The following is an 11,992-nucleotide window of genomic DNA, read 5'->3' as shown; positions in this document are numbered from 1 at the left end:
GACCATGGACGATCAACGAACGATCGTACACACGAACGATGGTCAACGATCGTCGTCCAATCCGATCCGCCGGTCCGGTCGTTCGTTTCCAACGACTTTCCTCGTTCGTTGGCGTTGTTGGTTACTTTTTTTACGAACGATTTTTGCCCAATCGATCGTTCGTCGCTCATTCGTCGTTCATTTTGAACGACAAAAATTGGAAGTGTGTACGCAGCTTTAGTGTTACCAAACTACAGCAGAGAAAAGTTGTGTCTTTTGTCCTACAAGATAAGGCTGTGCTCTTCAAATCTCAGAAATAGATAATCAAATACATACCCCTGGCAGGCACAACAGCTCCCATGTTTATTCTTCTTCGTGTTTTGGTGTTTGCCTGGATTTTAGCTTTAAATGTTTCTGTGATTACCATATCCACAGGCAGATTTGTAACGAATATTGGAGTCCAAAATTATATAATATACTTTTTATTACAGCTGAAGAACATGTCCCGACCAAACCTGGCGTTGTTTCTAACCAAGTACGTGATGACGCTAATTGTTGGGATTTCTGCTATCTTCTGGGTTGGAAGTAAGAAGACCTGCTCAGAGTGGGCCAATTTTTTCAACCGGAATCACAAAAAAGAGTAAGATGCTATGATTATTTTGTTTTTTTTTTAAATTCCTTAAAATAAAATTATTTTTTTTCCTTTTTTAATTCTTTGTAGCCAGGATGTATTAGGAGAAGCTTGCTAAACAATCCTTTCTATGTATCTTAATAAGATTGGTACTACATAGTTGTTGGGAAACCTAAACAAAAGTTGGCGAATCAGATGCTAAAACTTAAACCCATCCTATTTGGAGATTTATAGATGGACCAGAACCGTCAAACTGTCAATGTGCCGAACATAACCTATTCATTCTGCAGCCTTTGCCCCTAAACTTTTCATTCATTTGCCAGTCACAGGGATCTCTGCCAGTTGATCTGAAGTTTGCCACAAGCTGACACAATAACTGAAGTGCTTCCAAACCTTGCACACCTTGAGACACGTGCTTCGGATCACAGGCCATTATGGCCCAGCGTTCACAAGCTGCCAAGTCTTGACAACCTCTGAAGATGCCTTCTTCAAGGTGGCAACTTTGCAACTTGCTTTTACCCATAATTACATTTTCACCTTGGCTTAGTGCCCTTTTTTATAGCCATACAAAATTCACCAGGCCTGTCATCAGTTATCCGAGAGTATATGCCCTACCTAATGTGCTTTTGTGCTTTGTTCCAAGTTTTTGTTACATATTAAAACATGAAATGATTTGAATAGCCCAACATCTAAAGCATCCATCTCACTGAGTTTAGAAAAAAAAAAAAAAAAAATAAGGCTCATTGGGGAGAGATGTTGGACTTGTGGCAGTAAGTAAAACTCTGATCAGAACCCGCTTTTTCTCCTTAGGGTAATAGTATTCAATTTTACATCATAGGCTTGGTTCAATTGAGTCCCAGAAGATTTACTCTTTTTCTGTGGAGGAGTTGCGTCTTTGTTTTTACGTTAGATACCATTTATAATGTTTGCATACCTCCCTGCCCTCTGTGATGTTAAAACAAGACATTTTTAGTTAGGGTTTAGGTAATGCAATGGTGGGTACATCACCTTAAGATTCAGACGGTGTAAAAAATGTATTTAGTTAAATCCATTGATGTTTTTTTTTTTCAACTCTATTGTAAATTTATACCAGTATATAAACTAACCAATATAAAGATTAGAATGATGCAATATATATTTTGGCAGCTAAAGAGTATAAGTGTGTGTGTGTGTGTATATATATATATATATATATGCGCATGTGCAGGAGACCAGTAAAAGTCTCAAAATTGCTAGAAACACTAAAGTGCAAATGGAAGTCACTGATCCTTGTTGTTCATTTTTAATACTAGGCATCTAGGAGTATTGAAAGGTATTTTAAGCTTGTTTTTCTGAAGAGGTTCGAAATCTGTGAAAGCAATTGAATGAGCAGGCCAACCTGAGATGCTGAATAAAGTATCCCACAAAATGCATTGCTCGATTATTATACATCAGTACAATAAGGGATTTCAACTGCCCCATTTCAGTTATAAGGAGTATTTTGGGATGGTTGAGGACTGGATGATCATATCTTTCAAGTGTCCTGTGAATGTCCTGTGATCTTTCGCAGTCTTATGATCGCATTGTGTCCCATTTCACGTTGCCTTCACCTTTTCCATCCCAGACACACAATTGCTGGTTTCATTATAGAGGGCCATGTTACAGGAAATGACCGATCACCCAAGTGGTGTGATGGCACAAGGCTCCTCTTGTTGTTTCTGCTTGCTTTTGGTTACGTTACAGCCAGACCTTGGCTGCCCTGGCTACAGACCATCAGATTTGTGGTTTAGTGCTGACCTGCAGAAAGCAGCTGCCTTTGAATGGTTGTTTGTATGGAGGCATTCATCACTTCCTCTCCTCTGTGGTATGTTCTTGGGTTTCCAAGCAATGTCAGCAGGGGACATGTCTGCCTGAAGGAGAAATGATAGACCTCATGTAGTTGTGTGCACCCGCCCTGTCTAATCAGCACATATTTTGTTTTTCTCTGACATCTCTCCATGTTCTGCTGAAACCTAATCCTTTTACCTGGAGGTGGTGGCAGAATTCTTACATTTAATGCTTATTTGTTGCTCTTTGAGTTTTCTTTGAGACAGTTACAAACGTCATCAGTTTTTTGAACAAACCCTATTTTTAAATTTTATTATACATTTTAAGGTATTACTGAAAAAACTGAAAATGGAATATGATGCTCAACTTTGATTCTCAATAATCAGTTAGTTGCCCAGCCTGAATAAAATAATTTTAAAGCGAGAAAAGAAAGCAGGCTTTTTAAGGCAGAGTTTTGAAGTGCAATTATATTTTAGTGATATAAAATGAGAGTTTTTATGTTTAGCATAAAAAAACTATTTTTGATACATGATTGACTAGTAGTTGTGATTACATCAAAATAATCATGCAGTACAAATACACATAGTGAACTTAAAACTCAGCATTGTATCTTAAATGCCTGACGTGTTTCGCCTTTCAGGCTTCCTCAGGGGATAGTTTGAGATTTACATTTGTGTAATCAATTCATAATTTGATACTTCTTGATCCTAATAGAGGACTAGCTGCGGACACCTCGCCCTGTATGTTTGCAATTTTCTGCTTTCTAAAGAACCATCTAGTTAGCTAACCTACTCTATTAGGATCAAGAAGTATCTAATGATTTACTGGATCCTATAGATTGCTATGCTGGTATCCTCACAACAAAACAGAAAACAAAATGACGTTTACCTGGAAGCATCCTTTATACCCTTTATATACAGCTAACTTTCCTAAACTCCAGCCACTCCGCACTATTGGCGTGGACGTCTTGCAGATTCACTAATTATGAATGTGATTACACAAATGTATTTTGCAAATCTCAAACTATCCCCTGAGGAAGCCTGAAAGGCGAAATGTGTCGGGAATTTGAGATACATTGCTGAGTTTTATGTTCACTATGTGTATTTTTATTTTCCCGCTTTAAAACGAAAAATGAATTTTAAAAAAATTTGACCTATTGACTTTGATACACATGTAAAATGATAGCTGCAGTTAAACATTATTATTAACTGACAAGAGAAAGATTGTGTCTCTCTACGGCCCAAACAAGGCAGAGATCATTCGGAGATTTCAGTACTGGTATCTGAGTGCAGATGTTTTTTAGCACCAGGATTGTTGAAGACCAGTTCCATAATCGGACAAATATAAACAGGTCTTGGTCTCTGATAAATACTCTTTTGGCTCTCGTTCCTAAACTTAGTTTTTTTGTGTTGTAGCCCTGTTGCTGAGAGCAGAAAAGTTCTACAAGAGTCCTGTGAATTCTTTATCAAACAGAACTCCAACCAAAAGCACAAGAAGAAACATCACAGGTCCAGCTCCCACAACCTGAAAGTCCTCTCCAAGTCCATGGGGACCAGCACTGGAGCCAAAACCAACCATGGTATGTCTGCTGTGGCCATCACTAGCCACGATTTCCTGGACAAAGAGTCAGCAATGGATGTCCGGAGTACAGGGGACCTGTCACCAAGAGAAGATAAAGAATCTGGAAGCAGCATCCTGAAAGGAAGGGCAGACCAAATAGCGGAAGAGACAGCAATGACATTGCTTGAGAAGTGTGAGCCCTCTACACAGCCAGAGGAACACAATGATGTGCCTAGTACAATGAGAGGCAATCCAGACTTATCTGGAAGTGTACACCGATTAATTGAGGGCAGGTAAGACCACCAAATAGCTTTTGTGTATTTCCACTTTAAATTGTGGTCTGAAGCTCCTCCTATTTGGAGTTAGGTATACATTTTCCTGATATTTATCCATTCTTCTTGGTTAATTTGTTTGACCTAGTATTCCTATTTTCATACCTGCAGTCTAACACTTTATGTCTATCTAATGGCCAAATTACATCTTTTGCAGTGCAACGCATGCCAGATCTTAGACAGAACTGGCTATTTACACTCTATGTCAGAATGAGAAAAGATAGATGTCTGAGGTCTGTGACAAGCTTTACAACTGCATAAGAAAAAAGCATGATAACTTGGTTTCTGTAAAGTACACATAAAGGCTAATAGTCAATCTTTAACTGAAGCAGAAGGTTTTTTTCAGTGCTGCAGAGAAGGACTGCAGCCTCTTGTCATAGGATTTGCATTATGTATTCGTCTAACGCTCCACAGGGACCTGCGGGAACCAGAAACTGGACTTTATTTCAGTAGGCTCACGTGGGATTTTACATAGGAATACAGTTGGTGTTGGGGACTTTGGAAAATGCCACAATAACAGTCTTGAAGCACACCTTGAGTAAAATTTCAGCTCAACAATTAGGAGAGAGGTGTTTCTTTCTTTACACTCCTACTTAACATGATTTATCACAAAAAGAAATGTCTAAATCTCAAAGGCCACTGAAAATTATAATTTGTGATCATTTCCAGAGACTGTAGGAAGAACAAGTGCTGCATATTTCCCATTCAGAAACAAAGGTGGTCATTCATGTTGGTCAATTAGTGATCTACAGATTCAAGATCAGCACCAACTTTTGTCCTGGGATTTAAAAATTTAGTGTCTGTTTACAGCTTAAGTTAATCCCATAAAGACTTTTGTCTGGTAGGTGATCACCACATTGTTTAGTGTAGGGTTATATGCAGACTGGTGCTGAACTAGGACACAAAAATTGTTGCAGAGCCATCTTACGGAGTGACAGTTCCTTTCAGGTAGCTGAAGTGAGCAAAGCACTGTGAGGTTATCTCTATCTCTAGGCTGGAAAGTTATCTGTACTCTGTATAGAGGTTAGACCAGTGAGGGGTAGCTAAAAAAGTGTAAAAAAAAAAAGAAAATGAGTTAGTTGCCTATAGAAACCTAGAAGAGTGACAGCAGAACTCTACAGAGTGGTCCATCAAGTCTGCCTTTTGTTTTGTTTTTTTTTTGTTTGCTTTTAACTGCTCTGTCTAGATTTGAGTATAGATTTGTTTGTCCTGAGCATGTTTAAATGCAGGTACCTTTTGACTGCCTTACCACACCTCTATTAGGAGTCTATTCCAAGCATCAACTACTTTTCCAGAAAAAATGTCTCCTTACATACCTAAAAAGATCTTGCTAATTAATCTGACCTGAGTGGCACAAACTGCTCATTACTCAAGGAACCCCTAGTAACCTGTGAAGGAATCACTGATTTAGATGATTGTCATACTAAGGCTCTATATGAAGGAATTGGGATCTCCCTCCTCTCATTTGTGATCCCTCTAGTAATACAACCCAGAATCTATTTGTTTTTCCCAATGTTCGCTCAGTTGGAGTGTTTTTTCCCCACTTTTTTGCATTTTGAAACCTTAAAACCTGCCATTTTGTTGGAAATCAAAAGTTACTCTGCGTATGTTCTCTTTATAGAGTATAAAAATATTTAGATCTGCACTATGCAATGCATTTGGGCATCAAAATAAATCAAAGATTAGGGTTAGCCAGTGGCATGATCATGACAGCTGGCCTGTCTTCTGACTTGTAGAATGATAGGCTATGTTTTTTTGTTTTGTTTTTTAAACATAAAATATTATTGACTATATTATGGTCATATTTGTATTTGTCTCAAACTTTTTTTCAAAAGTAACAGCTGAAAAAAGTATTTTTTATCAATACAAAGCATCTTTTGCACTGAATAACCCAGTTGAAGCACAGAATAATTATAATCGGTAAAAGCCAATATACCATTTAGGATTATCTATCCCTTTCCCTGTGTTTAGTTTCAAAGCCTAAAAAGGTTTATTGACCTTCTCTGCTCCGTAATGTTAAGGTGTTCAAGTCTATTGATTGGCCATTAGGTCTGAGCCATGCATCCTGGGAAGTAATGAAGGTCCTGTGTACCCATATTTCAGAACACTCCTGCATACTGACGGGGGAGCAGAGTTGTCCTCTGTCAGTGGGTTAGAGTGGCAGAGACTCGATGGCAGAGCAGGGACATTTATTATAAAATCATAGTGTAATGTTTCAGGGCAGTGAAAGGGTCCCAATTTCAAGGCAACAATGATCATCACCGCTTGGCACTGCTACCTTGAACGTGTTATTTTTTGCCTTGCAATATTGCACTTCTTTAGTTTCTTCTTTGCCAATCAAAATGTGCTGGAGATGCTCTTCTACTCTGTTCCTGTCATTTCTTTTTTAAAATGGTTTAGGCACATTTCCCACGTTGTACCATGATTGTTTCCACTTAATTTAAATAACCAGATTAAACATTCTATTAAATAAAAAAAACTGTTTTGGCCGATTTTACAGAGGGCCATTTGATGCCGTCTGTAATTGTGTGAAATAAATAAACTCCTATTTTATTGCCAATGTCTTTCTTCTTTTCTCCAGTTCACGCACTGAAAAAGATTTCACTGAACCAGCCTCTTATCCTGAACGAGAATCTCCGCACACCACCCTGAATACTGGCGTCCCCAATCTTCCCGATCCCCTTCTTAAAGAAGAGTTTGGCCACAATGGACAGACAACATGAGAGAACTTAGTTGGACTTCTTAATGAACAATATTGCAGCCAGTATGGTTACTGGCAAGCCAAGACATTTTATAAAAAAAAAAAAACTTTTTTGCACTTAATAAACCAAAGCTGGATACCACTAAAAACAATTTAAATGGTCAGTCCATCCAAATGTGATATTTCTGGTTTGGAAGGAAGTAAATTGAGTGTATTGTCCAAATCTTTTCCTGCATCTTCTGGGATTTCAATGGAACTGCTCCTGCATATTCAGGGGCACTTACAGAAAAGCACTTCAGGCCTTGACATTCTTTGGTCATGAGAAGCAATGAAATAGCTGTTGCTGGATTGCAATATGTCAACATGTGTAACACATTAGATTTCCTGTTACAGAGTGGTAACTTTGGCGTGATATTATCTTTAAAGATATGGTATAAACTGGAATTTCCCTTTTAAAGCGTACCTGTCACAATGGCATTGTCACAGTGATTGGATGCATGATTGACCAGATCTGACACAAGCACTTCACCCTATATTCATTTGCTCTGTAATTGGAAGATTTTTTTTTCACTAGTAAATATGTACAATTGGTGAAAACAAACTCCAAGCTTCTTTACCACAAGGAGGATGGTATATAGCCCTTATAGCCAAACTTCTAAACAAAAGTGTAACTGCTTTACCTGCCAAAGGAGTGCATAGACAGAAATATTATTTTTATCAAACTGTACAACCAGGCACCGTTTAGGAAAAACAGTGGCGATCTCCTGCTAATTAGACAAATTAGGAGCAACAAGAGACTTCAGTAGCTTATCTGCTCTTTCCCGGTCAGCTTGCTACTTTGGGCATATGTGCATGTAGCATACCTGATAGTTCCCAATGTTGCTGCTCCCACTGCTAACCTAAGTGCTGCTTAAAGAAGCTGGAATCAAGTCAAACTACGGTATTGGGTCCAGGCTGCATTTAGTAATGCATTTAGTAATGCATTTAAAGCTAACCTATACTCATTATTGGCTGGTGAGCTTCTGCCATAATCAGAAGGTATGCACAGCATACTTACCGAATATGGCACAGATTTACCTAGGTGGAGCTGCCTTGCAGTGATGACAGGTCCCCAGAAGGCACCATCTTCAACACTGAGTGCACCATGATCCTCTTCGATCATTGTATAGTGTACCAAGGTGGAAGTATTATTGGGACTACATGTGTCAGAAAGGGTTAAAGAAGGACACAGCACACTCAGGTTTTGCCTAATTAAAAGTTAGTACTTCTCTTAATTAGATGCTCACAATGGTCAAAAACAGCAACATTTCCCATGGGAATGCCCATATTAATATCCTCTAACTGTAAAGAGTCAGGCAGGGAGAAGCTGGCATTTCTTTACACGTATCCAGGAAATGTCATTGTCGGCACTCAATTCTATAATATCCGTAGTTACAATTACACACTGATCTCTACCAATGACAGTGTTCTCCCCAGCCCTTTTTAGCCGGGCACACCACTCGGCACTTTTCAGTAACCATCCGGCTGTTTTTGGGTGATTACTGATGAGTTGGGTCACAATACAGGGGCTGCCACCCACCTACCTACCTAGATTTCTTCCCACCCAGCTGAAATGAAAATTTATGGGTTGAATACTGCAATCAAATAGTTACATGACCATTGCTAGCTCATTTTGGCCAAACCTTATTACATTAAACTGTAAAAAAAAGCAATTGTTTCTATGATAATATATTTTGTAAATTACCAGCTGCTTTCTTTCTCATGACCTGTCGGGGGGGAAAAAACAGCCACAACATTTTTCTTATCAGGTCACTCCACCCCAAACAAGTATGGGAAGGAGGACCCCGGATGGTCAAAATGGTACAGACCAGACAGTTTACACAAACCCACATGTACATCCACAATACATGTATTCAGTATTCCATGTTTTTGCATTTAATTTGCTAAAAAAGATTACCTTTTAGGTGTCTCACTAGTAGTAGTATCAGAAATCCTTCCCATTCTTGCTACAGATGGCCACTGATGATTGTAACTCCTGCACATTTGTCCATGGTCATTTGCCATATAGTAGAGAGCTAAAACAAAATGCCACCAGGAGCCAGCAATTTAATTTTGTTTAATTAAGAGTCTATTTTGTCAATTAGCACTACCTCCTAGTGACTTTTCTTGTTTTTTCTATGTTTGCTTTGTACTCATGTAAACAGAACTGCATTCATTTTATTTATGTCTCAAATTTTGGCTTAAGTATGAATGTCAAGGTCTGGTTCCTTTGATGGGAGAGCAGCAAAAAGTATAGGACTTTGTAGTGAAAATGCACGTTTGGAGATGCGTTAGTGAGTGGTTATTATTTTCTTTATCCACCAATATCGCTTTTAGGTAGACTGACCATTAAACATATGCCCATCATCTCTTTTTGGCAGGGGTGAACATTTTATATTCTGAAGCAGTGTTTAGTAATATGCAGCCCATCTGTCTATTCAGATCTTAGATAGGCTGAACGATAGAAGGCACAGAATAGTTCCCTCCTCTGTATTAAGGTGATGGGTAAAAACAATGATTATCATGTTACAGTTTTTATTATGTTACATTTTATAATGTAGAGCTTTAATTATGTATATTTTTTATCTGTGGATTGCCTTAATAGAACTGGCAGATATTCTAAAAAGAAGAATAAGCAAGTTTATTTACATGGCAGTAACTGACTGTATATACGTAGGTTGCAGACTTGAGCGGTCTGGCTTCTATATTAGAAATGGCACTGTAGATATGTAATATCTAGCTCAATTTCCTGCGGGTTCTATCCGTATACAATTCCTAGACAGGTCCTTTACCTCTATGTGCTTCACGTCCTGCTGTGGTTGTTTTGGTAGTTTATACACTGAAAATATTTAACTGAAAAATAAAGTTCCTAGTTTTCTTAATAATTGGTATCATGTTGTTATTTTCATTGGAACTGTCGGGATCTTTCCTATCCAGTCCTTGTGACAGATTTGTTATAGTGTATAGTTAAAACGAAACTAAACTTATCTCTCTGTGCTGACATTTTACCTCTGGGTTTGGGTCTTTGGTCATCTTTATTGACCAGGCCAGAGTAAATTAATCCCAATTCATGTGCACAGGGGTTCACTCATTCTTGGCAGCCAACTATGGCAAGATTGCGCACTGAGCTGCAGGTAATTTTGTTTTATTGTAGAGGGTGCCTCCTGCTTGCACTCAATTCTTTGTTTCTCTTTTGGTTTAGTTCTGTTTTAACAATGGGCATTGGACAACAGTCTTAATACCTGGAACCAGTTTTATACACATATCTGTGAGCCATCCCCAATATCGCTTTCTGCCTCTGGGAACACTCAACAGTGCAGACTAGAAAATCTGCACCAGCAACTATTGTTCCATTTATAACACTGGTAGCTTTTTTCAATATTATTATTAACCAGTATTTATGTAGTGCATAAATGGATTTTAAAGGTGCCAAATATCAACACTAACAACACAATATATGTTAAACAATTCTTGCAATTCATTATACAATATTATAAAAATGTATCACAAAACAAAAAGTGCTTGCAGAATGCAAAAAATGACAGTTCAGTAATCACATGATTTGTAATGATACACAATAACTTTTACAGTTCTTAACGCGTTTCACCAATAGGCTTCATCAGGACAGAACGTTATTAGTACCGCATCTATGTATTTGTTCAGATAGTGGTTGATGACTAGGTTGGTATTATGTCATTCAAGAATTGATGTTGGAAAGCAAGATTTGTTTAAAATCCATAACACAGACTTTCCTGAGCAGTTAAGAGTGATGTGACCTCATAGTGTTGTAGGTAGTTTATTTTAGTGCACCACATTGTATATAATCAAAAAGATGAAATATCACTTTTAGTAGTATTGTCTTTAGATTTAGAACAAAATAGAGCACCTTTGTGTTCTTTAGTTGTTAATTCTACTGGGGTCACTCTTCCACTGCTTCCTGTCTGTAGTTACAAAAATAATACCAATTGTTTTTGATTCTTGGATAAAATTCATCTGGGAGGAATGGATATAAATTTGGGATTGGTTCTGCTGCTGTCAGTGGTGGACAAGGATCACAGTGGGCCATAGTAAAAGCACAAGTAGTTGAACCCATTCTCCCCATATTGCCTTCCCCCATAATTCATCATGTCTAATCAACTATGGCAAACTTTAAACAGGGCTCTATAAGCTAGGTGGCCTTACCTTTGCATTTTTTATGATTCTTTTTAATTGGCAAGCAGAGACAGATAAAAATAGCATCCAGACTTCATGGAAACAGCACAACCCAAACAATGAGAGTAAATGAAACAGTCCTTTATTTATATTCAGATCACCATGCTGGGTGTGAAGCAGATAACAAAGTTCTTTGTTCTTTAATATTTGATAACCTTTTGCTTCTGGGCGCAGTCAGTCTCTTGATTCTGTTCCAAGGCACTGAAAGAGGTATGTACGTTTTGCTTCGGAGGTTCTTAATAAGGGAACCACAACTGCCAACACAAAGGGTGATCAGACATGCATACACTGTCAGACTACCCTCAGGGCAACCAATCTTCCAAATGATTCAGTATCGGTGACCTAACAAGTTTATATTCTAGAGAAGCAGGGGAAACAAAAGAGAGATTCAGACTGACTTTGCTACCTTGTTTACCTGTATAGGTGGGAGGGGTGCAGCAGCCATCAGGACAGGTTTTCCAGCATCTCCAATTGATGATTCACTTTCCATTCACAAGAGTTCTTAGCCTACGGGCATCTCCCTGCCCCCACAGACATGAGATCCTTGTCTGGAATAGTTAGTTTGGCCATCTTGTCATCTGATAACTATGAGCTACTTGATAACTGTCCTAAAATACTATCTTATCTTTATTATTATTAATATTATTATCTTATCTACATTTCTGTGCAAACCTCTGCCCTGGAAACCCCTAGGTGAGCAAGTGGAAGGATCAGTCATACTGTACACCAAAT

At 38.3% G+C, this 11,992-nt stretch overlaps 1 protein-coding gene across 1 annotated transcript in view; it reads left to right on the top strand.

Annotated features, from left to right (window-relative positions):
- The window catches only part of FZD6 (frizzled class receptor 6), a 29,724-nt gene extending 19,791 nt beyond the window's left edge, over positions 1 to 9,933 (top strand). The window contains exons 4-6 of the mRNA XM_072410813.1: positions 471 to 619; positions 3,832 to 4,269; positions 6,890 to 9,933. Of these exons, the coding sequence (XP_072266914.1) occupies positions 471 to 619; positions 3,832 to 4,269; positions 6,890 to 7,031 (729 nt within the window). The 3' untranslated portion in view covers positions 7,032 to 9,933. The remainder of the gene's footprint in view (positions 1 to 470; positions 620 to 3,831; positions 4,270 to 6,889) is intronic.
- The last annotated feature ends 2,059 nt before the right edge of the window (positions 9,934 to 11,992 follow it).

The sequence above is a fragment of the Pyxicephalus adspersus genome, chromosome 5 (assembly GCF_032062135.1).
Source record: "Pyxicephalus adspersus chromosome 5, UCB_Pads_2.0, whole genome shotgun sequence".
NCBI classification, from domain to species: domain Eukaryota; kingdom Metazoa; phylum Chordata; class Amphibia; order Anura; family Pyxicephalidae; genus Pyxicephalus; species Pyxicephalus adspersus.
The sequence above is the reverse complement of the archived record's forward strand: the minus strand, read 5'-3'. Positions and strand labels throughout refer to the sequence as shown.